Genomic DNA, 25,853 nt, shown 5'->3' with positions numbered 1-25,853 from the left:
GTCTCTTCTTCTTATTGGTGTCCTTTTGTAGTGGTTTCTTTTCAGCGATTCGACCAAGAAGGCCTGATTCACGCAGTGTGGTATGGTTCATGAGACAGTAGATTACTTATAAGGTCCTTGGTCAGGGTGGATGGGGGGTGTATAACGTGAATGTCTAGCAACCCAAAGGTTGCATGTTTGAGTCTCATCACGGTCAACTTTAGCAACTACTTACAGTACTACTTTTTAGCTATTTGTGACCCGTTTCAGGAAACTAGGTGTACAGTATGTCGCGGGTCACTACTTCACACGAGAGCCATTTCAATGTAATATTATTATTTTTTATATCAAATTGAGTTTTTGGGCAGAAATGCCTTCTGCAACGTGAACTTTCATGTGCCTTAATAACAAACTTGTATGCCATCTGTAAATATGAATAAAATTGTTAAATTACGAGCCTAGTTGGTTTAGCCACAGAAAAAGAGAGCAACCTTCCCACTAGCCGTGATTGGCTGAGATAATGAGTGGGCTGGACATGCCGAGAGATGAGTTCGGATTGGTCTGCCATATAGCACGTTTCTGTCTATTTGAGCTGGTTAGCATGTGTAGGTAATCCTGTATAACGCGGTTTTAAAAATATATATATATATTGCTTAGTAGAACTGCATAAGTGTTGCTCTCCATTTTCTGGAGGACCTGAGTTTTGAAATCAGTGGGATGGATGGTTGGATGGATGGAATATGATAGCTAAAGAGATGGACAAAACACCTGTCTCTGGATTACATCTTTAAACTAAGGACAACCATGGCATCTGTGACAGGGCTAGGCCCACCTAAATGGAGGGAGACAGATTTACGTTTACTATGTTACATCTACCCCTGAGTCCAGGTTGTCAAGCAAAATGTAAATGACTGTGTGTGATAATTTGTGAATTATTGCCGTGATTTCAAAACTCAGGCAGTGTAGAAGTTTAGACTTGTTGCATACCATTGACTATGACATGGTTCATACATACCCAGAAGTGGTAAAGGTGTTTTCACCCTGACGGTCTTTATGTGTGTGTGTGTGTGTGTGTGTGTGTGTGTGTGTGTGTGTGTGTGTGTGTGTGTGTGTGTGTGTGTGTGTGTGTCCGTTAAATTCTCCAGGGTGGCCGACCTGTCCTGTGACGTCATGGAGGAGGCGGAGAGGGTGGGTGTGCCAGTGGGTGTGGTCAGGCAGGCGAAATGTGAATCCAGCGGCTATAGGGGAGTGAAGAGCTGCAATCTGCAGCCAATAAGAGTGACTTCCTGCTACAAGCTGTGGATGGAGGCCAAGACAGACAACAGCATGAGGTCACATCCTGTCTACATCACACCTATGGACCACGGTGAGTTAGGACCAGTATAGGAGTTCTGGTCTTGTTACATTTATTTTCTTACATGTTGTGGCTTTTTGGAACCTACTGCACCAGTATGTGTTAGTAATATTTACTATATTTAAAAAAATCATGTATAGCTTTTAGTCTGCTTGATCAGGCTACATAATGACTGTCCTCTCCCTTTCTCTAGTGAAACCCCATCCTCCCTCAGGCCTTGAGGCAGTGAGCATGCCCAGTGGGGTCCTAAAGCTGGCGTGGGTGCCCCCAGAACTGCCCATCTACGATATGCAGTACCAGGTCCGCTATGCCCTCTCAACTGGCAGGGCCCATCCATTCTGGCAGGTACGTAGGGCTCTTGCCATAGTGCTCTGGTCAAAGTGGTGCACTATGTAGGGATCATCAACTAGATTCAGCCGGGGGCCGATTTATTCTTGAACGGATGGTCACGGGGCCAGAACATAATTACAAATAATTTGTGGACTGCAAATTGACCGCAAGAAACCCAAACACACATATAATATTTGACTAAAACATAATAATTTCAAACTGTGTTTACATTGGTATACATTTACATATATCTCTATGTGTGGGAATAATTTTGGAACAGATATTTCCAATATTAAAATCAATTGGAGCTGATTTGCTGGTGTTTTTATAGTATTTTATGTCAAAAAAATGTTTTATATCTAACTTTGTTTTGCTCAGAAAACCTGGGAGGTGAAATAAAATCACCGGCGGGTTAAATTCGGCCAGTGGGCTGCTAGTTGGGGAACCCTGAATAGGGAGCCATATCGGATGCGACCTTGAGCTCATCTAGCTCCAACCGCCTGGCCATGATCATCAGCTCGTCTCTGTTTTCTATCTATCTCCTATCTCTGATCTAAGAGTGGCATTATTTGCCCTAAAATACATGGCATTTACTGGTAGAGGAACACTGACTTGGTGGCATGAAGCAGAATACGTCATTTTAATAAAACCTTTGATTAACACTTTTGGTGGGCAGATGAGAATATTTTGAAAATGCCCACTATCTTTGGGCACATGGGTATTTTGGAAGTTTTTCCTCCATTCCAAATGTTCCCTCGCTTGCTGGGTCACATAACATTCATATCTTTTAAGACATACATTATACACTATATATATACAAAAGTATATGGACAACCCTTAACATTAGTGGATTCGACTATATCAGCCATACCCGTTGCTGACAGGTGTATAAAATTGAGCACACAGCCATGCAGTCTCCACAGACAAACATTGGCAGTAGAATGGCTTGACTGAAGGGCTCAATGACTTTCAACGTAGCACCATCACAGGATGCCAACTTTCCAACAAGTCAGTTCGTCAAATGTCTGCTCTGCTAGAGTTGCCCCGGTCAGCTGTTATTGTGAAGTGAAAATGTCTAGGAGCAACAACGTCTCAGCCGCGAAGTGGTAGGCCGCACAAGCTCACAGAACAGAACCGCCGAGTGCTGAAGCACATAGCGTGTAAAAATCGTCTATCCTAGGTTGCAACACTCACTACCGAGTTCCAAACTGCCTCTGTAAGCAATATCAGCACAATAACTGTAAGTCGGGAGCTTCATGAAATGGGTTTCCATGGCCGAGCAGCCACACACAAGCATAAGATCACCAAGCGTAATGCCAAGCGTCAGCTGGAGTGGTGTAAAGCTCGCAGACATTGGACTCTGGAGCAGTGGAAATGTGTTCTCTGGAGTGATAAATCACACTTCACAAATCTGGGTTTGGTGGATGCCAGGAGACCGCTACCTGCCCGAATGCATAGTGCCAACTGTAAAGTTTGGGGGAGGAGGAATAATGCTCTGGGACTGTCTTTCATGGTTCGGGCTAGGCCCCTTAGTTACAGTAAAGGGAAATCTTAATGCTACAGCATACAGTGACATTCTAAACGATTCTGTGCTTCCAACTTTGTGGCAACAGTTTGGGGAAGGCCCTTTCCTGTTTTCAGCGTGACAATGCCCCTGTGCACAAAGCGAGGTCCATACAGAAATTATTTGTCGAGATCGGTGTGGAAGAACTTGACTGGCCTGCACAGAGCCCTGACCTCAACCCCATCAAACACCTTTGGGATGAATTGGAAAGCTGACTGCGAGCCAGGCCTAATCACCCAACATCAGTGCCCGACCTCACTAATGCTCATGTGGCTGAATGGAAGCAAGTCCCCGCAGCAATGTTCCAACATCTAGTGGAAAGCCTTCCCAGAAGAGTGGAGGCTGTTATGACAGCAAAGGGGGGACCAACTCCATATTAATGCCCATGGTTTTGGAATGAGATGTTCAAAGAGCAGGTCTCCACATAACTTTTGTCATATAGTGTAATTTCCCAAAATCCATTTGCTTTTGAGTTAATGGATAAATATTTATTGATTTTGAAGCTCTATCATTGAAAAATAAATGATTTGGTGTAAATATGTGATTTAATTGGGATATGTTCCACAGGTCCTAGCTCTGCAGACTGAGTCGTGGGCTGAGGTCCTTGAACCAGATGTGTGTGGGGTGTACAATGTGCAGGTCCGCTGTAGGCACATCAACGGCTCCGGGACCTGGAGTGACTGGAGCCACTTGCTCTACACCACCACTCACAACAGCAGAGGTACAGTATTGTACTGGATGACTTCCTCATCACTTCATGCATGTCATTTCACTTTTATTTATACAGGTTAGTGTCATTGTCATAAAAAATAAATAGAAAGGTCCAGAATTTTTTTGGGGTGATTTCACTTGTTTTTGAGAAACCTACCCCAACCAGCGATTCGCTTCCTCATCCTCGTTGTACAGTACGGGAGTTCGAATAAACATTAACAAATGCTCCAAAAACACCCAAATATGTCTTTTTAGAAACTAAAACTCTCTCAGTATAGCGATGTAGGTCTTTAGAACTTTATCCGCAACGTTATATTCCATTTTGTGCGACTCGAGCCGTTTCCCCGATCCAGCGGTTCCAATTTTCATGTAGCCTGCTGCCAAATGGAAAATAACGTTCTGATAGAAAATTCAAGCCTCAGTCATACAGTAGGTACACGTGCACACATACATACACACAGCTGTAACATCTATATTCTGTTCTCTCAGCTCCTGAACGGGGTCCTGATTTCTGGCGAGTGTTTCAGGAGGATCCAGCAAGTACGCAGACGAACGTCACTCTTCTCTTCGAGGTACAGTCCATAGCCTTCAGAGAACACATTACATGTTTCATAGTATGTGGTTTAAATGTCAACATCAGAGAGAGTTAGATTAATTGAACAGGTGTACGAAGGTGCCTCCTCTCCTTCCACTACGTCGTTGTTCTTAGTTTATTCTGAAAATACTAGATGAGTCAGTGCAATACAGCAGTACTCAGTTACCGATCTCAGATCAGAGAATATAAGGAAGTAGCACATTGGGTAACAAATCCTCATTAGAGTCCTTGATAGTCTCAACTCTTCCCTCTCCTCTTCCCCATAGCATTCCCCCATAGTGGAGCCAACCTACTGTGTGGAGGAACTTGTAGTACAGCACCAGGACTCTGGGGGCACTGTTACTGAGGAGCGAATAGGCCTGGTGTCATCCTATAGCTTTGAGTGGAGAAAGGAGGTCCACTCTGTGACGGTCAAGGCTCAGAACAGCCAGGGCTCTTCCACTCGGAACACCCACATGACCCTGGATAGACACCCCAAACGTAAGTCGCTGCTGAAAAATACACTGAATGGGAATGTACTGTATTTGTATAGGGCTGAAGGATTTTTATACCCAGTACACAGACTACTAGCATAAACAGATTACTAGCAGTCAAAAGAGTTTGCATTCAGAAACAAATATCTGTAAAGAAAGAAAATGTTCTTTGAAAACTGCTTGTTTGTTTTCCCAATTTAAATAACATATATTTAGTTGGTGTTCTTGCTTCATGTCATAGTCAGTTGAAATACTATGTTTCTGACTTCGTGGTCATCAGTGAGAGATAACAGGCATGTTGGTCCCAACTGGGCATGCTCACTACCTCAAGGTCCGAGGGGGGTGCGGCTTCACTAGAGGGAGAGGAGAGGAAGGGTGAGGGCAGCAGCAGGTAGCCTGGTGGTTAAAAACTTTGGGCCAGTTTACTGAAAGGTCGCTGGCTTGAATCCCGAGCCGACTAAGTGGAAAATCTGTTGATGTTCCCATAAGCAAGGCACTTAACCCTAATTGCTCCTGCAAGTCGCTCTGGGTACGAGTGTCTGCTAAATGACTAAAATGTAAATGATTAGGCATGTTGATGTCAGTTAAAAGCCTGAGAGTGGATCAAAAACCATTATCTCTGACTTGGTATGTTCTCTACCGAGGTCTAATAATTGTTATAATGGACTTGGAATTAATTGTAAAATGGAGCTCTTCTGGGCACAGGTCTTTGTGACACACCGAGATGTTTGTTGTGTGTGTTTTCATCTGTTATTCATATTTTCATGAATAGCTAGTTGGCTAAGAGGAAATCATTAACTGTGATGCTGGTACTGTTATTATTAGTAAAATAGGTACTGGTCTCTCAACTTGGATGGGCCAAAAAAATGATATGATGTTCAGTTTATTTTCTAGTCAAGGACAGGAGGGGAACACTCTTTGTTGTGCTAATTCCCACGCAGCCTACCTTTTTAGTAATCCCTCATCATAGGAAGAAAGAATACGCACATTTTCTGAGGACAATTTTTATTGTGGACAGTAACAAGAATATCTGAATGTTGTGCGTGCATCGAAATGTAAGTTGTGGGGGGGGGGTTTATTGAATATCTTTTTACATGTTGTGTAGTAATGGGTAATAACCAGAAATTACTCACTAACTTTGATCAATTTGCAAACATATATGTTCTATAGTACAGCTATTACTATTCTGTTTGGCATATAATTTATTGTATGTAGCATTATGCCTCGTTACCATAAGTGTCACTGCTGTATTGGTAAACATAGTTTTTCATATACACATGCTACCGCTGCGCTTTCCATAGTGGCCTTTGTTAGAGTGGTTGATGCGAGCTTCTAGAACCTTCCCAGACAGGTCATGGAGCTCCCGCATGTGCGGAGTAATTCATGACCCTGTGGTGCTGGGGCAGATACGATAAGATAAGCATTGCAGATTCTCGCACCAGCCCGGAGCTTAGCAGCGGGAAGTAGTTTGGGGATGGCGTTCAGCTAAACCTAGGGCACAGATTTTTATAACTAAACGAAGATAGACCACAGCCTGTCGTTTCCAATGGGAACAGATGGGTCATAGGGGCAGAACAAGCAAGGAGGTGGGCGGAGCCAAGCACGAGCTAGCGAGATCCTATTGGGCCGTTCTAGCTACATCTGCATATTTCCGTTAGGGAACGCCTGCTCTGTGAAATTCGCGTGTGCAATAACTCAATTCTACTTTGCACTCCTTAACAACGCGATTTCTTAAAACCTTTGCAAAGGCAAAAGTCTACAAAACTTTCCAATCTGTTCATAACAGATTCTAGTTTTGGGAACAGAAAACTGTATTGAGATTCATCTGAGAAAATGTGCAAAATGTAGGCCAAAATCCATCTCGCTCCATTTTCTCCCTCTGCCCACCACTGGGCTTCTTCTCATTACCATATTTGGTAACAGCAGAGATTTGTATAAACCTTGCTGTCTGTCTCTCAAACCTTTGACATTGAATTGGGATCTCCACCGTCCCATGTAAAGCAGCAAATTGAGCTGGTTGTCATAGCAACACACAGCTTTTTTTTTCAGTTGATTGGCTAAATCGATACTTTGTTGTGAAAACTAAAATGGATGAGTGGAACATTTCTTTTGATCTTTTCAGCGGCATGACAATAGATGAATGTGAAAAGGAGATGGCAATAATCCTCAGGAATGCAAATTTGGGGGATACTGCATTGTTAACCTGTCTGGGCCAGTGGGACGCTTGCGTCCCACCCTAATCAACAGCCAGTGGAATCGCGTCGCGCTAAATGCAAAACCTCAAATGCTATAACTTCAATTTCTCAAACATATGACTATTTTACACCATTTTATAGATACACCTCTCCTGAATCGAACCACGTTGTCCGATTTCAAAAAGGCTTTACAGCAAAAGCAAAACATTAGATTATGTCAGCAGAGTACCCAGCCAGAAATAATCACACAGCCATTTTCAAAGCAACTAGCATGCATCACAAATACCCAAAACACAGCTAAATGCAGCACTAACCTTTGACAACCTTCATCAGATGACACTCCTAGGACATCATGTTACACAACACATGCATTTTTTGTTCGATAAAGTTCATATTTATATATAAAAACAGCATTTTACATCGGCGCATGACGTTCAGAAAATCTTTTCCCTCAAATGCTTCCGATGATCAGCGCTACAATTTACAAAATTACTATTCGAAAACATTGTTAAAATGTAATATTGTCATTCAAAGACTTATAGATTAACCTCTCTGGGCTAGGCGGGACGCATTCGTCCCACCTACGCAACAGCCAGTGTAATCCAGTGGCGCGATTTTCAAATACCTTAAAAATCCTATTACTTCAATTTCTCAAACATATGACTATTTTACAGCTATTTAAAGACAAGACTCTCATTAATCTAACCACACTGTCCGATTTCAAAAAGGCTTTACAACGAAAGCAAAACATTAGATTATGTCAGCAGAGTACCCAGCCAGAAAATCAGACACCCATTTTTCAAGCTAGCATATGTCACAAAAACCCAGAAGACAGCTAAATGCAGCACTAACCTTTGATGATCTTCATCAGATGACAACCCTAGGACATTATGTTATACAATACATGCATGTTTTGTTCAATCAAGTTCATATTTATATCAAAAAACTGCTTTTAACATTAGCATGTGACGTTCAGAACTAGCATACCCCCCGCAAACTTCCGGGGAATTTACTAACGATAAACGTTCACAAAAAGCATGAATTATTTTAAGAATTATAGATACAGAACTCCTCTATGCACTCGATATGTCCGATTTTAAAATAGCTTTTTGGTGAAAGCACATTTTGCAATATTCTAAGTACATAGCCCAGCCATCACGGGCTAGCTATTTAGACACCCGGCAAGTTTAGCCTTCACCAAAATCAGATTTACTATAACAAAAATGTTATTACCTTTGTTGTCTTCGTCAGAATGCACTCCCAGGACTTCTACTTCAATAACAAATGTTGGTTTGGTCCCAAATAATCCATCGTTATATCCAAATAGCGGCGTTTTGTTCGTGCGTTCCAGAAACTATCCGAAATGGTAAATCAGGGTCGTGCGCATGGCGCAATTCGTGACCAAAAAATTCTAAATATTCCATTACCGTACTTCGAAGCATGTCAACCGCTGTTTAAAATCAATTTTTATGCAATTTATCTCGTAAAAAAGCGATAATATTCCGACCGGGAATCTCCTTTTCGGCAAACAGAGGAAAAAACACAAAGACGGGGGCGGCCAGTGCACGCACCTAAGCCCACAGTCCCTTGATCTGCCACTTGAGAAAGGCGATAATGTGTTTCAGCCTGGGGCTGGAATCAAATCAAATCAAATTTATTTTTATATAGCCCTTCGTACATCAGCTGATATTCTCAAAGTACTGTACAGAAACCCAGCCTAAAACCCCAAACTGCAAGCAAAGCATGTGAAAGAAGCACGGTGGCTAGGAAAAACTTCCTAGGAAAAACTCCCTAGAAAGGCCAAAAACCTAGGAAGAAACCTAGAGAGGAACCAGGCTATGAGGGGTGGCCAGTCCTCTTCTGGCTGTGCAGGGTGGATATTATAACAGAACATAGTCAATATGTTAAAATGTTAAAATGTTCATAAATGACCAGCATGGTCAAATAATAATAATCATAGTAGTTGTCGAGGGTGCAACAAGCACGTCCGGTGAACAGGTCAGGGTTCCATAGCCGCAGGCAGAACAGTTGAAACTGGAGCAGCAGCACGGCCAGGTGGACTGGGGACAGCAAGGAGTCATCATACCAGGTAGTCCTGAGGCATGGTCCTAGGGCTCCGAGAGAAAGACAGAAAGAGAGAAAGAGAGAATTAGAGAGAGCATATTTAAATACACACAGGACACCGGATAAGACAAGAGAAATACTCCAGATGTGACAGACTGACCCTAGCCCCCCGACACAAACTACTGCAGCATAAATACTGGAGGCTGAGACAGGAGGGATCAGAAGACACTGTGGCCCCATCCGATGATACCCCCGGACAGGGCCAAACAGGCAGGATATAACCCCACCCACTTTGCCAAAGCACAGCCCCCACACCACTAGAGGGATGTCTCCAACCACCAACTTACCGTCCTAAGACAAGGCCGAGTATAGCCCACAACGATCTCCGCCATGGCACAACCCAAGGGGGGGGGGCCAACCCAGACAGGAAGACCACGTCAGTGACTCAACCCACTCAAGTGACGCACCCCTCCCATGGACGGCATGGAAGAACACCAGTAGGCCAGTGACTCAGCCCCTGTAAAAGGGTTAGAGGCAGAGAATCCCAGTGGAAAGAGGGGAACCGGCAAGGCAGAGACAGCAAGGGCGGTTCGTTGCTCCAGCCTTTCCGTTCACCTTCACACTCCTGGGCCAGACTATACTTAATCATAGGACCTACTGAAGAGATAAGTCTTCAGTAAAGACTTAAAGGTTGAGACTGAGTCTGCGTCTCTCACATTGGTAGGCAGACCATTCCATAAAAATGGAGCTCTATAGGAGAAAGCCCTACCTCCAGCCGTTTGCTTAGAAATTCTAGGGACAATTAGGAGGCCTGCGTCTTGTGACCGTAGCGTACGTGTAGGTATGTACGGCAGGACCAAATCGAAAAGATGGGTAGGAGCAAGCCCATGTAATGCTTTGTAGGTTAGCAGTAAAACCTTGAAATCAGCCCTTGCCTTAACAGGAAGCCAGTGTAGGGAGGCTAGCACTGGAGTAATATGATCAAATTTTTTGGTTCTAGTCAGGATTCTAGCAGCCGTATTTAGCACTAACTGAAGTTTATTTAGTGCTTTATCCGGGTAGCCGGAAAGTAGAGCATTGCAGTAGTCCAGCCTAGAAGTAACAAAAGCATGGATAAATTTTTCTGCGTCATTTTTGGACAGAAAATTTCTGATTTTTGCAATGTTACGTAGATGGAAAAAAGCTGTCCTTGAAACAGTCTTGATATGTTCTTCAAAAGAGAGATCAGGGTCCAGAGTAACGCCGAGGTCCTTCACAGTTTTATTTGAGACGACTGTACAACCATCCAGATTAATTGTCAGATTCAACAGAATGACGACATTCAGGTTTTTCCCGGGCTCTGAGAGCCTATTGGAGCCGTGGGAAGTGTCACGTTACCGCAGAGATCCTAAGTTTTTGAAAGAGATGTCAAAGAAAGACAAATGGTCAGACAGGCCACTTCCTGTAAAGGAATCTCTCAGGTTTTGACCTGCCATTTGAGTTCTGTTATACTCACAGACACCATTCAAACAGTTTTAGAAACTTTAGGGTGTTTTCTATCCAAAGCCAACAATTATATGCATATTCTAGTTACTGGGCAGGAGTAGTAACCAGATTAAATCGGGTACGTTTTTTTATCCAGCCGTGTCAATACTGCCCCCTACCCTCAACAGGTTAACATGTCTTGAATGCCATCTCTTTGCCAGATTTAAAAATAACTTTACTGGGAAATCACACTTTGCAATAAACGACGTGGTATGCCCAGAAAAGAAGTCTAGGCTATAAATGTTGGCGCCATCTTGGAACGATCAACCATCAAAAATACTATTGTAAATAATCCCTTACCTTTGATTATCTTTATCAGAAGGCACTTCTAGGAATCCCAGGTCCATAACAAATGTAGTTTTGTTCAAAAAAGTGAATAATTTATGTCCCAATAGTGTTAGCGCGCTCCGAAGGCTAGTGAAAATGTACCGTGTGCATCTGACTTGTCATCAGGAATGAGCAAAAAAAATATATTTAAGTTCGTTCAAACATGTCAAACGTATAACAAATCTTTAGGGGCTTTTTCAACCAGGGCTTCAATAATATTCCATTGGGACGGTTGCATTGTCTTTCAAAACGTTTCGAAAAGGGAGAGTACCCATGGGCGCCGACGTCACAATGGTAATGGCCCATCCCCTGTGACAAAGGTAAACATCCTCTCTTTCAGTCAATTTTGATGGTAGGAGGCTCAAACCACTTTAAAGACTGGGACATCTAGTGGAAGCGCTAAATGAATCCCAAGCCCCTGTGTGTTTCAATGGCAAATGTTTGAAGTGATATCCACACATCAGATTTCAGTTTCCTGTCAGGGTTTTGACTGCCATATGAGTTCTGTTATACTCACAGACACCATTCAAACAGTTTTAGAAACTTTAGGGTGTTTTCTATCCAAATCAAATAATTATATGCATATTCTAGTTACTGGGCAGGAGTAGTAACCAGCTTAAATCGGGTACATTTTTTTATCCGGCCGTGCAAATACTGCCCCCTAGCCCTAACAGGTTAAGAATACAAACTGGGCTGTGCGTTGCTTCGAGGGCTGACTAGCAGAGAATTAAACAGTTGTTGACTTCAAAACTGTCACTAAGAGTTTAACATCCTTCTCCAACAAATGTACGAAATGGGAAGGGGGAGCAGTACAGCATAAGTAGCTACCTGGCACTCCGTAGTGAGCTCAACCGGTTTCTAAATGATCCACCCACTGGTCGCAGCTGTTGCCATATGAAGGACACCGAATTTACCACCTCTAATCATGTATTTCTGGGCAACATCAAACAGCCACCGATGAGGACAATGGCCCAAGCTCCAAAACTCAGGCTCTGAATCCTGGTACACCAAGGGGTCTGGTCCAGAAAGGGTAGTTCAACCTCCAGTTACATCTGGGTCGAAGAGGAAAAAGACAACTGAAGCCCAACTCATTCCTCGTAAAAACAGACGAGAACGGTCTAAGGTATGTTGTTCATAGCCTGTTTTTTTTGCACTTGTAATTAGGCTACTGGAAAACAATATTAAAACAATGCATTCTCTCACTCAGACACGCCACTATCGCATATAACAAGGCCACAAAGAATCATCTGGACCCAAGGGAGAGGGGCAAGGAGTCCAAGAGGGGATTCATGTTTGAGCAGCCAGGGAACCTGCTATGCTGGTGGCATCACTGGAGAAATATCTATCGAAATGCCCGGAGAACGCCCTTCATCTCCACCCAAGGAGAGGAGAGTGTATCGGGGACTCGGTCTGGTACACGTCAGAGCCGATGGCCGTGAAGTATCTGGCAGCACTTTTACCCAAGATCTGTAGGGCAGGTGGACCAACTTCATACACTAATCACAGCATCAGGACAACGACAGTCCAGAAACTGACCAATGCTGGTTTAGAAGCGAGGGAGATTGTCAGTGAGTGGACATGGGTGCGAAGGTTCGCTCCATAGCTACTGACGTCCGTCACTAACCGACAGTAAACTCTGGAGCAACATCCTGGCTGAAAACAAAGTGAACACTGCAGCACCATCAACACCTTAAAGGCTGAAGCAAGGCAGCAGAAGTAGTAGCACAGACTGAGACAGATATTTCAACCAATTGTTACGAACCGGCTCTGAGTTTGCAACAAAAGGGAGACAACGTGGAGACGAGGAGTATCAAAATATATATTTATTAGATACCACAACTAGCACAACCAAAAACAACGAGGTGTCTGTGTGGAGAGAGTCTCCCCAATGACTGTGGAAGAGGTGCCTTTATCCTGGGACACACCCGAGCCCAGGTGTTTCCCATGTAGCTGACGACCCTTCCAACTCCGCCCACCGGCATCCTAATAAGGAAACAAGAACAAAGAGAGAATACGGCAGACAGAGTGGGAGGGTCGTCACACACCCCCCCATAAAACCGGGGACCAACAAGGGCCCCGGAACAACGTACCAGCCTCTGCGACCCAAATTGACACAGCCCTGTGCGTCCCAAATTGACGAGAGGTTACATGTTCACCTTCCACTTGCCCCAGCCAACCTCCTTCTCCCCAGACCTCAGCAACATTTAAGAGGAAAGGAGAACACAAGACCAGGAGGGAACAGACAGGAAAGTTAGAACATGACAAAACCAAACAATGGTCAGTCACATAACTCAGGAACAGGGCACAAGAGACCGTATCAGCTACAAACGCAAACAACATCTCCCAACGGTTCATAGTCACTCCAACGATTCTGCTGAGCACACCAGACCACAACAAGAGAAAATACAATCACACCGGGCACCACAGAAAAGAGATATGGAGCTTCCCCAAAACCTACAATAACTCAACCCTAGTCTTAATGCAGATTTGCGGTGGGTAATTATGCACTGTAGCCTGCTGGCAAGGAAGTAACCCCCCAGCACGCTGGTAGATTCCACCAAGCCACGGATGTGCCCCCGAGACAACTGCTCAGTCCACAGACACCACACAAAAATAACAAACATTACCCATGCCCAACATATTCCAAAATGAAACACGTCGCTAAGCCTATCAGGGGAAAAAGGCTATAGCTCCGGGTAGTAAGTTTCACTACCCTATCCAAATCTCCCACCGAGGTACACAGCTGATTGTACTCACCTCCTCAGACCGATGTCCCAACAGCGAGTAGAACAAGCGTTTTCCAGGCTGGGCAGGGCCTGGAAACTAACCAATGTACTCTCTCCAACACAGCACACAAACAAAGGCAACCAGTACTGAGCACCAAACTCAAACTAACAAAATATACAAACAAAGCACCTACAGAATTTAACATACCTCCACGTTTTCTCCCAAACACAATCCGTTCAGATCCCAGACGAGCCCCCACTTGTTACGAACCGGCTCTGAGTTCGCAACAAAAGGGAGACAACGTGGAGACAAGGAGTATCAAAATATATATTTATTAGATGGCACAACCAAAAACAACGAGGTGTCTGCGTGGAGAGAGTCTCCCCAATGACTGTGGAAGAGGTGCCTTTATCCTGGGACACACCCGAGCCCAGGTGTTTCCCATGTAGCTGACGACCCTTCCAACTCCGCCCACTGGCATCCTAATAAGGAAACAAGAACAAAGAGAGAGAATACGGCAGACAGAGTGGGAGGGTCGTCACACAATGCACAATCCAGGGGAATGTACAGATAAATGGGACATACAATAAGTAGCTATAGCTATGTCAGCTGTGGTGGGTAACAAAGAGAATGTATGGTTTCATTGATTAAAATCAGCTGAAATGGATGTCATAGATTGTCTTTCTTTTGTCTGAACAGTGTCCTGACGAGAGAACATTTTCTCTGCAAGGCAAAGTCGCGCATCATAAGCTCATTGTTATGGATGTATCCAAATAAATCAAACTAGAAAACAGCTTAAACAAATGCAAATGCAGCTACTTTGCTGTTAGTCTGGCTGCACTTTTGATGTGACTGTAAATTAGCCGTAGTTGGCTAGCTAGCAAGCAAGGGATTAGAACGTTGCCAGTCAGTATGGCAATGGAGCATTTAGAATGAACATCTGGTTCGCGTCGATAGCTACAGAACAAAAAGACTGAACGACTGGGTCGCGTCCATCGATACAGAACAAAAAGACTGAACAACTGGGTCGCATCTGTAGCAACCCTAGATTTATGTCGGGACGATATCTTGTGGAATGATGAAATACTATGAATAAATTTATCAAAATAACATTTTTAATGAAAATATGTAGATCATTATTTGAATATGTTGGTAACCCGTTGGATAAAAGTGATAATGCCCTCAAAGCCGGTGGTTGGAGGATATATGGGCATGGGAGTTGTTAGGCCCAAGACAAAGTCGAGGGCTGGCAAACCGTGCCAATATATCCTCCAACCACCAGCTTCGAGGCCATTATCCCTCTTCCTTAGTGACAGTTACACTTAAGTGTGTGTGTGTTGATGATGAAGAGAAAAAGGAAATTAAAACCCAGAAAGGAGAAGCATCGGCATTGTTCCTACTGGACATCCTGTAGAGGGTCAGAACTCAAATCACAGTCATCATAAGTGTACTAGCGGGTGAGGGCTTTCACAGCCGACCGCTCAGATGCGTGAGGGCATACCAGCCAACCGTTTTTACATGAAGAGAAAATATAAACTTCATTTTTATTTCTCTCTCTCTCTTCCTTTCCTTCCCCCACTCTCTCTTCCTTTCCTTCCCCCACTCTCTCTTCCTTTCCTTCCCCCACTTTCTCTCATCCTCCCTTTTCTGCCCCTCCCTCTCCAGGTCAGTGTGTGCGTTTGTTCAGTGCGTCCCGTGTGAACAGTAGTTGTGTGGTCCTGTTGTGGTCTCTGCAGCCCAACAGCAGTGTACCGTGGTCCCTGGTTGTAGAGTGGTCGGGTCAGAACCACCAGGACAGACCGGACCAGACCTCGGAGAGCAGGGAGAGGTGGACCAGGTTCCCCCCTACTGACAAGCTACTCTACCTATATGGTATGTACATTTACTTCCTGTTGTACCTTTCCGTCTCATTTCCCCTCTCATTCTTTCTCTCTCTCTCTCTTTCATTCTCTTTCTTTAACAAATCGAAGGACAAAAATGTACGGCTCCTCTCGGACCAGGCACAAATCCCCGTCATTCGCATAAAGAGGAGACGCCGATACAGGGGGCGCAGATCAGGGTGCTTTGTGAGACGAGGGATGGTGGTCTGTGTCCTGTTGTCAACAACAGCTGGTGCGCAATCTCTAATATTAAGGAAGTCTCGGTTTTGTACGTCTGAGGTAGAGTACCTCATGATAAACTGTAGAGCACACTATTTACCAAGAGAGTTTCCATCAATATTTACCACCACAAACCGATGCAGGCACTAAGACCACACTCAACGAGCAATATACGGCCATAAGCAATATAGAGTATGCTCACCCAGAAGCAGCGCTGCTAGTGGCCGGGGACTTTAATGCAGGGAAAAAAACTCTGGTCCACCTTTACTTCACAAACAGAGAAGCATACAAAGCTCTCCCTCACCCTCCATTTGACAAATCTGACCATAATTCTATGCTCCTGAGTCCTGCTTACAAGCAAAAACTAAAGCAGGAAGTACCAATGACTCTCTCAATACGGAAGTGGTCTGATGATGTGGATGCTAAGCTACAGGACTTTTTTGCTACTACAGAATGTGTTCTGGAATTCATCCGATGGCATTAAGGAGTATACCACACCAGTCACTGGCTTCATCAATAAATGCATCGACAACGTCATCCCCGAAGTGACCGTACATATCCCAACCAGAAGCCGGGGATTACAGGCAACATCCGCACTGACCTAAAGGCTAGAGGTGCCGCTTTCAAGGAGCGAGACAAGAAAATCCCTAATAAGAAATTGCCCTGTGCCCTCCAACGAACCATCAAACAGGCAAAGTGTCAATACATAACTAATATCGAATCCTACTACATTTACATTTTAGTCATTTAGCAGACACTCTTATCCAGAGCGACTTACAGTAGTGAATGCATACATTTCATTCATTTTTTCCCCGTACTGGTCCCCTGTGGGAATTGAACCCACAACCCTGGCATTGCAAACACCATGCTCTACCAACTGAGCCACACGGCTCTGACACTGGCTCTGACGCTCATCGGATGTGGCAGGGCTTGCAAACTACTACGGATTAGAAAGGGAAACCCAGCCGCGAGCAGCCCAGTGACGCAAGCCTACCAGACGAGCTAAATGCCTTCTATGCTCGCTTCGAGGCAAGCCCCACTAAACCATGCATGAGAGCACCAGCTGTTCCGGACGACTGTGTGATCACACTCTCCGTAGCCGATGTGAGCAAGACCTTTAAACAGGTTAACATTCAGACGGATTACTAGGATGCATACTCCGAGCATGTGCTGACCAACTGGCAAGTGTCTAAACTGACATTTTCAACCTTTCCCTGATTGTGTTTGTAATACCTACATTTTCAAGCAGACCACCATAGCCCCTGTTCCCAAGAACCCCAAGGTAGCCTGTCTAAATGACTACTGACCCGTAGCACTCACGTTTGTAGCCATGAAGTGCTTTGAAATGCTTGTTATGGCACACATCAACACCATCATCCCAGAAACCCTAGTCCCACTATAATATGCATACCGCCCCAACAGATCCACAGATGATGCAAACTCTATTGTTCTCCACACTGCCCTTTCCCACCTGGACAAAAGGAACACCTATGTGAGAATGCTGTTCGTTGACTACAGTTCAGTGTTCAACACCATAGTGCCCACAAAGCTCATCACTAAGCTAAGGACACTGCAACTAAACACCTCCCTCTGCAACTGGATTCTGGACTTCCTGACGGGCCTCCCCCCGGTGGTAAGGGTAGCCAACAAAACATCTGCCACTCTGATCCTCAGTGCGGGAGCCCTCGGATGAGTTCTTAGCTTGTTTATTCCATGTGTAACTCTGTGTTGTTTGTGTCGCACTGCTTTGCTTTATCTTGGCCAGGTCGCAGTTGTAAATGAGAACTTGTTCTCAACTAGCCTACCTGGTTAAATAAAGGTGAAGTGAAATAAAAAAAAAATAATAATAAATAGTCCCCTCCAGTACTCTCTATTCACCCATGACTGCATGGCCACGCACGACTCCAACACCATCATTAAGTTTGCCGACAACACAACGGTGGTAGGCCTGATCACCAACAACAATGAGACGGCCTACAGGGAGGAGGTCAGAGACCTGGCAGTGTGATGCCAGGACAACAACCTCTTCCTCAATGTAAGCAAGACAAAAGAGCTGATTGTGGACTACTGGAAAAGGGGGGCTGAGCATACCCCCATTCACATCAACTTCAAGTTCCTTTGCGTCCACATCACTAACACACTATCATGGTCCAAACACACCAATACAGTCGTGAAGAGGGCACGACAATGCCTATTCCCTCTCAGGAGACTCATAAGATTTGGCATGGGACCTCAGATCCTCAAAAAGTTATACTGCTGCACCATCGAGAGCATCCTGACTGGTTGCATCACCGCTTGGTATGGAAACTGCTTGACATCTGACCACAAGGCGCTACAGAGGGTAGTGCGTACGGTGCAGTATATCACTGTGGCCAAGCTTCCTGCCTTCCAGGACCTCTATACCAGAGGGTGTCAAGGGAAGGCCCTAAAAATTGTCAAATACTCCAGCCACCCTAGTCATAGACTCTTCTCTCTGCTATCGCACGGCAAGCGGTTCCAGAGCACCAAGTCTAGGTCCAAGAGGCTCCTTAACAGCTTCTACCCCCTTAACAGCTTCTGGTCAAACTGTGGCACTTCAATCCGTTTGGAGTTCCAGTTTGAGAGGTTGTTGGTGGTGAGCTTCTGGCGCCCTCTAGTGAGAGTTTATAGACATGGTTGAATCTGTTCTAATCTGAGCCTCTCTCTTTACTCTGTTACTAAATATGATTCAATCTGTTTTAATCTGCACGCTTCTCTGTGCTCTGTGACTTTATATGGTTCAATCTATTCTAATCTGAGCCTCTCTCTGTTCTCTGTGACTATATGGTTCAGTCTATTCTAATCTGAGCCTCTGTTCTCTGACTATATGGTTCAATCTGTTCTAATCTGAGCCTTTCTCTGTTCTCTGACTATATTTCCCAGGTCATTTCTATGACACTGATGAGTACGAGTTTATTTTGTATCCAGTGTTCGCGGATGGAGAAGGAGAGCCAGTGTATACTAAAGGTAAGCCCTCCCTCAAGATAGGAACATACAATATACCCGGCCAAAAATATGTCTCAATGACTGCGTTTACACTGGCAACCCAATTTGGATCTTTTGACCAATCAGATCTTTCTACAATAATTGGACAAATGATCAGAATTGGGCTGCCTGTGTAAACGCAGCCTATGTATTTCACATATGAGTATGGATTGTGTTTATTTTGTATATTAAAGCACTGACATGCATGCATCTATAATGTAAGTCATATGTTCAAATTTTTTGAGTGCCAATTTTATGAGTGTTTTAACACATTTCCTCTAGGGTTATGTATTGGTATCAAATGTTATTAGTCACATGCACCGAATACAGCAGGTGTAGACCTTAGAGTGAAATGCTTACTTATGAGCCTCTAAACAACAATGCTGTTTAAAAAAATATGAGTAAGAATAAGAAATAAAAGTAACAAGTAATTAAAGAGCAGCAGTAAAATAACAATAGCAAAACTATACACCGGGGGGTACCGGTACAGAGTCAATGTGCGGGGGCACTGGTTAGTTTAGGTAATATGTACATGTAGGTAGAGTTATTAAAGTGACTATGCATGGATGATAACAGAGATTAGCAGCGGTATAAAAGAGAGGGGGTGCAATGCAAATAGTCTGGGTAGCCATTTGATTAGATGTTCAGGAGTCTTATGGCTTGAGGTGGAAGCTGTTTAGAAGCCTCTTGGAACTAGACTTGGCGCTCCGGTACCTCTTGTCGTGCGGTAGCAGAGAGAACAGTCTACGACTAGGGTGGCTGGAGTCTTTGACAATTTTTAGGGTCTTCCTTCATATGCCATCCAGAGGTCCTGGATGGCATATGAGGTATGCACTACCCTCTGTAGTGCCTTGCGGTCGGATGCGATCAGGCACCTTACCAGGCAGTGATGTAACCAATCTAGATGCTCTCGATGGTGCAGCTGTAGAACCTTTTGAGGTTCTGAGGACCCATCTTTTCAGTCTCTTGAGGGGGAATAGGTTTTGTCGTGCCCGCTTCACGACTCATGATGTGCTTGGACCATGTTAGTTTGTTGGTGATGTGGACACCAAGGATTGTGAATGTTGACCCGTATAAAGGTCTTACTCACATCGGCTGTGGAGAGCGTGATAACACAGTCTTCCGGAACAGCTGGTGGTCTCATGCACGTTTCAGTGTTATTTGCCTCGAATCGAGCATAGAAGTACTTTAGCTCGTCTGGTAGGCTCGTGTCACTGGGCAGCTCTTGGCTGTGCTTCCCTTTGTAGTCTGTAATAGTTTGCAAGCCCTGCCACATCCGACGAGTGTCGGAGCTGGTGTAGTACGATCCAATCTTAGTCCTGTGTTGACGCTTTGCCTGTTTGATGGTTCATCGGAGGGCATAGCGGGATTTCTTATAAGCTTCCGGGTTAGAGTCCCGCTCCTTGAAAGCGGCAGCTCTAGCCTTTAGCTCAGTGCAGATGCTGTCTGTAATCCATGGCTTCTGGTTGGGGTATGTACGTGTGGTCACTTTGGGGACGACGTCATCGATGCACTTATTGATGAAGCCAATGACTGATGTGGTGTACTCCTCAATGCCATCGGAGGAATCCCGGAACATATTCCGGTTTGTGCTAGCAAAACAGTCCTGTAGCTTAGCATCTGCTTCATCTGACCAATTTTTATTGATCAAGTCCCAGCATCAGTCTGTGGTGGTATGTAGACAGCTACGAAAAATATAGGTAAAAACTGTCTCGGTAGATAGTGTGGTCTACAGCTTATCATGAGATACTCTACCTCAGGCGAGCAAAACCTCGAGACTTCCTTAGATATCATGCACCGGCTGTTATTTACAAAAGTACATAGTCTGCCAACCCTTGTCTACCAGACGCCGCTGTTCTGTCTTGCTGATACAGAGTATAACCATCCAGCTGTATGTTGATAATGTTGTCATTCAGCCACGACTCCGTGAAGCATAAGATATTACAGTTTTTAATGTCACATTGGTAGTTTAATCTTCCGCGTAGGTCATAGATTTCATTTTCCAAAGATTGCACGTTTGCTAGCAGAATGGAAGGAAGTGGCGGTTTATTAGATCGGCTACGAATTCTCAGAAGGCAGCCCGCCCTCTGGACCCTTTTTCTCCGCCTTCTCTTCACACAAATGACGGGGATCTGGGCCTGTTCCCGGGAAGCAGTATATCATTCACGTCAGACTCGTTAAAGGAAAAAAGTATTCTGCCAGTCCGTGGTGAGTAATCGCAGTTCTGATGCCCAGAAGTTATTTTCGGTCATAAGAGACGGTAGCAGCAACATTATGTACAAAATAAGTTAAAAAATAAGTTACAAACAACGCAAAGAAATGAACAACAAAAAAAATTGGGTTAGGCATACGTAAAATGTCAGCCTTGTTCTCTGGCGCAATCTTGTCAATGTGAATATGATCCAATGTGGATTGATTGATTAATTGATTGATTGATAGACTTACACAGGGTGTTGTCCTGTCCTCCAGTCTTTAGGGGGGGTGATGCTGGGCCTGCTGCCTACATGCTTCTGATGATCATCGCCTTCCTCTCCATTGTCCTCTTCGTCACCCTGGTCATATCCCAAAACCAGTAAGATTATATTTCACATCATAATTGAATATAATTTAAAGTTTAATCATTTGACAATGAACTGTATATACTGCTAACAGATTTTTGCTCAGTCGTAGACACTCAATAGCAGTGTTGCATTCTGTTCTATACCAGTGGTGTGTTCTGTTCTATACCAGTGGTGTGTTCTGTTCTATACCAGTGGTGTGTTCTGTTCTATACCAGTGGTGTGTTCTGTTCTATACCAGTGGTGGGTTCTGTTCTATACCAGTGGTGTGGTGGGTTCTGTTCTATACCAGTGGTGGGTTCTGTTCTATACCAGTGGTCTGTTCTGTTCTATACCAGTGGTGTGTTCTGTTCTATACCAGTGGTGTGTTCTGTTCTATACCAGTGGTGGGTTCTGTTCTATACCAGTGGTGTGGTGGGTTCTGTTCTATACCAGTGGTGGGTTCTGTTCTATACCAGTGGTGTGGTGGGTTCTGTTCTATACCAGTGGTGTGGTGGGTTCTGTTCTATACCAGTGGTGGGTTATGTTCTATACCAGTGGTGTGGTGGGTTCTGTTCTATACCAGTGGTGTGTTCTGTTCTATACCAGTGGTGGGTTCTGTTCTACACCAGTGGTGTGGTGTGTTCTATACCAGTGGTGTGGTGGGTTCTGTTCTATACCAGTGGTGGGTTCTGTTCTACACCAGTGGTGTGGTGTGTTCTATACCAGTGGTCTGTTCTGTTCTATACCAGTGGTGTGTTCTGTTCTATACCAGTGGTGTGTTCTGTTCTATACCAGTGGTGTGGTGGGTTCTGTTCTATACCAGTGGTGTGGTGGGTTCTGTTCTATACCAGTGGTGGGTTCTGTTCTATACCAGTGGTGTGGTGGGTTCTGTTCTATACCAGTGGTGGGTTATGTTCTATACCAGTGGTGTGGTGGGTTCTGTTCTATACCAGTGGTGTGGTGGGTTCTGTTCTATACCAGTGGTGTGTTCTGTTCTATACCAGTGGTGGATTCTGTTCTACACCAGTGGTGTGGTGTGTTCTATACCAGTGGTGTGTTCTGTTCTATACCAGTGGTGTGGTGTGTTCTATACCAGTGGTGTGTTCTGTTCTATACCAGTGGTGTGGTGTGTTCTATACCAGTGGTGTGTTCTGTTCTATACCAGTGGTGTGGTGTGTTCTATACCAGTGGTGTGTTCTGTTCTATACCAGTGGTGTATTTACAGAAAGTACTTTTGGACTGTGTCTGACATTAGAACGAGAGGATCAATGTTTTTTGCCTCTGTGCAGGTGGTTAGGACTAAAATGGTGATTCCAGGTAGTTATTGATCTGAGGAACACAGTCAGACACATTGATTAGGAATGGAATTAGATTATACGTGACATTTCAGCAATGTACAGAATGTCCTCAGGGCTCAATTACTATGGTGATTGGCTGAATGTGTTCTGAGAAAGGGGGTGAGAGTGAGTGAGTGAGGCGCACACTTCACATACACATGCTGCCCTCTGTCCTAGCTACACCTAAGCACACATCCGTACACAAACACACTACGCTTTGTAAATGTATATGAGTGAGAGTGTTGGATTGGAGACTGAAAGGCTCCATACCTTGTTGTTAAATTCTATTCTGTCTGAATCCCAGCATGAAGAAGTTTATGTGGAAAGATGTTCCCAACCCCAACAACTGTTCCTGGGCTCAGGGGATTGACTTCGGGAAGGTGAGGTGTACAGGAATACTACTCCACACACACTTAGCCATGAAAACACACTTAAAGATATAGCAGGCTACTAAAACGGTAAGAGACCATAGAGACCAAAAAATGCATGTGCTGTGTAGGACAGCTTGCCACAGTATTAATAAAGTACTATCTAATCCATAGGCTTGTCTAACTCTCCTCCTATCTTCTTGTCCAGGCTGACACTATGGAGCAGTTGTTCCTCCACCCAGAGGGCCTTCCAGCCTGGCCACTACTCCTCGTCTCAGAGACCATCTCCCAGGCCACCATCATGGAGAAGACTGGGCCCCCTACGTCAGTCCCAGACAAGGACCTGATTCCAGCTTCCTCCCCAGCTCTCTGTGTGGACTCAGAGGTGCCTGGGCTCCCAGAGGAGGAGGAGACCCTCCAACTCCCAGATCTCCCCAGGAGTTTGGAGAGCTCAGCCCAGCCGTCAGTGACCTACGCCACCGTGCTTCTCTCTGACGACCCCCACCACCTCTACAAGCAGGAGGGCAGCCTCAGCAGTTCCAGCGACGAGGGCAACTTCTCAGGCAACAACTCCGACATCTCGGGCTCCTTCCCCGGAGGTCTGTGGGAGCTGGAGATCTCCCATTCCGGAACCGGAGAGTCGGACCTGGACCCACGGCATTCCTGCTCTTACAACTCTGTCGAGGAGTTTTCCGAGACTTCAGAACAGGAGGATGAGGCCCTGGGAGGAGAGAGGGATGGGGGGATAGAGGTAATTGAGGAGAAGGACCTGTATTACCTGGGGATGGGCTATCAGGAGGAGAGTGAGGGAGAGGAGGAAGAGGAGGAGAAGGAGGAGGAAGACACAGGGGCTATGCTTCTCAAAGAGGTGATGGTTCTGGGGAGAGAGGGCTCATCCGTTGAGTCCATCCCTTTGCTCGGGAGTCAGGACTCTATGTTTAGTGAGTACAGTGATGAGGGGTTGGTGGTAGGGATGAGGAGTGTCCCCCTCTACCTCCCCCAGTTCAGAACTGTTCCCTCCAGTCCACTCAAAGCACAGGACAGCGCCCACCAGCTGTAAGCGCTGATAGTGCTTCATGTACTGATTCAGTCTGATGCTGCTGTTTAGTACCTCAGGAGGGAGAGGACTCAGGAGAGACACAGACAATGGCCTGTGGCCGGTGTTCAGTCAGTGATAGGCTCATCTATCTGTTGAGGGCATTTACAGAACCTTAGCTGTTTTTAGATGGCACACTATTCCCAATATAGTGCAGTTAGATCCCTATGGGCCCTGGGCAAAGTTGTGCACTTATATTGGACATTTAGAATATGGGGAAAAGGCTTCCAAGTGTGCGAGGCGTCCTAGATGCTAAACCTCTGCCCACTTTATAAGGAATAGGATGCCATTTTCTAAGCACATTCTCTCCGTCTACAGTGCTACTGTTCAGTCCACAGGAAGCCAGCTCTGTCACATCTCGGAGAGAGGAGAGCAGAGGGGTGGAGGCTCCTTCATTCAGTGCTGCACACTTCCAGGAACTATTATGCTGGGATGACTTTAATTAAAAAGGAATGAAAAGGCCTATCTTCTGAAAAGGTCTATTTTCTTTCCGATGGCTGCTCTGAGCTTGATAGACTGTACAGCATAAGCACATGATGGGATAGTGTGTCAAAGCAGGTGTTATTGAATGGTTGGACTCTGTTGGATTTGGATGCTTTTGGGACACTTATTGTAACAGTTGTGGAGAATTGCGTTTTAGATCTGCATTTGCATTGGCTGAGCCCTCAAAAAAAAAAAAAGATGATTTTCTTTGTTGTATATGTACTGTATTTGAAACTTCTTTACGATATGTAAGAAATGTGCCATCTAGTTTCATTTGCGTGCCTTTTTCTATTGAAAAAGTTGTTGCTTCTCTAGGTATACATGATAAAAGAATGTACATTTTGAAACCAATGAAAAAACTGAAAAATACCAGAGTGATGTGTAATCCTTGTCAAGATCTTGTGTAGTTTTCGTGGTCACAATAAAATCTTTATTGCCACGACTGTTGACTTATTAAGAAATGGTTGAGTTGAGAAAGATCAAATCTAAACGTGTTTTCTCTTCCACCATTACCGAGGCCATCAGTCACTCAGACAGGTTAGGGTTGCAGACAGACAATACTAGGAGAGCATGAGCTGCCACCCTGAACCATTATTTTGTGGTATATATCGACTTGGTTGTCTTGAGGGAGGGAGAATACACTAAATTGCTGTCTGCTGTGACACAGATTACACACTGAGTTGCTGTCTGCTGTGACACAGATTACACACTGAGTTGCTGTCTGCTGTGACACAGATTTCACACTGAGTTGCTGTCTGCTGTGACACAGATTACACACTAAATTGCTGTCTGCTGTGACACAGATTACACACTGAGTTGCTGTCTGCTGTGACACAGATTACACACTGAGTTGCTGTCTGCTGTGACACAGATTACACACTAAATTGCTGTCTGCTGTGACACAGATTACACACTAAATTGCTGTCTGCTGTGACACAGATTACACACTGAGTTGCTGTCTGCTGTGACACAGATTACACACTGAGTTGCTGTCTGCTGTGACACAGATTACACACTGAGTTGCTGTCTGCTGTGACACAGATTACACACTGAGTTGCTGTCTGCTGTGACACAGATTACACAC

At 44.8% G+C, this 25,853-nt stretch overlaps 1 protein-coding gene across 2 annotated transcripts in view; it reads left to right on the top strand.

Annotated features, from left to right (window-relative positions):
• Positions 1 to 25,208, top strand: part of lepr (leptin receptor) — a 115,905-nt gene extending 90,697 nt beyond the window's left edge. Inside the window, exons 11-20 of one of the 2 annotated variants that reach the window (XM_014123299.2) lie at positions 1,125 to 1,345; positions 1,527 to 1,678; positions 3,795 to 3,948; positions 4,428 to 4,510; positions 4,800 to 5,013; positions 15,509 to 15,715; positions 18,844 to 18,927; positions 21,415 to 21,517; positions 23,127 to 23,202; positions 23,399 to 25,208. In XM_014123299.2, coding sequence (XP_013978774.1) covers positions 1,125 to 1,345; positions 1,527 to 1,678; positions 3,795 to 3,948; positions 4,428 to 4,510; positions 4,800 to 5,013; positions 15,509 to 15,715; positions 18,844 to 18,927; positions 21,415 to 21,517; positions 23,127 to 23,202; positions 23,399 to 24,250 — 2,146 coding nt within the window. In that variant the 3' untranslated portion in view covers positions 24,251 to 25,208. 2 annotated transcript variants of the gene reach the window in all.
• The last annotated feature ends 645 nt before the right edge of the window (positions 25,209 to 25,853 follow it).

Source organism: Salmo salar, chromosome ssa10 (assembly GCF_905237065.1).
Source record: "Salmo salar chromosome ssa10, Ssal_v3.1, whole genome shotgun sequence".
In the NCBI taxonomy this organism is placed as follows: domain Eukaryota; kingdom Metazoa; phylum Chordata; class Actinopteri; order Salmoniformes; family Salmonidae; genus Salmo; species Salmo salar.
This window is presented reverse-complemented; position numbering and strand designations above follow the sequence as displayed.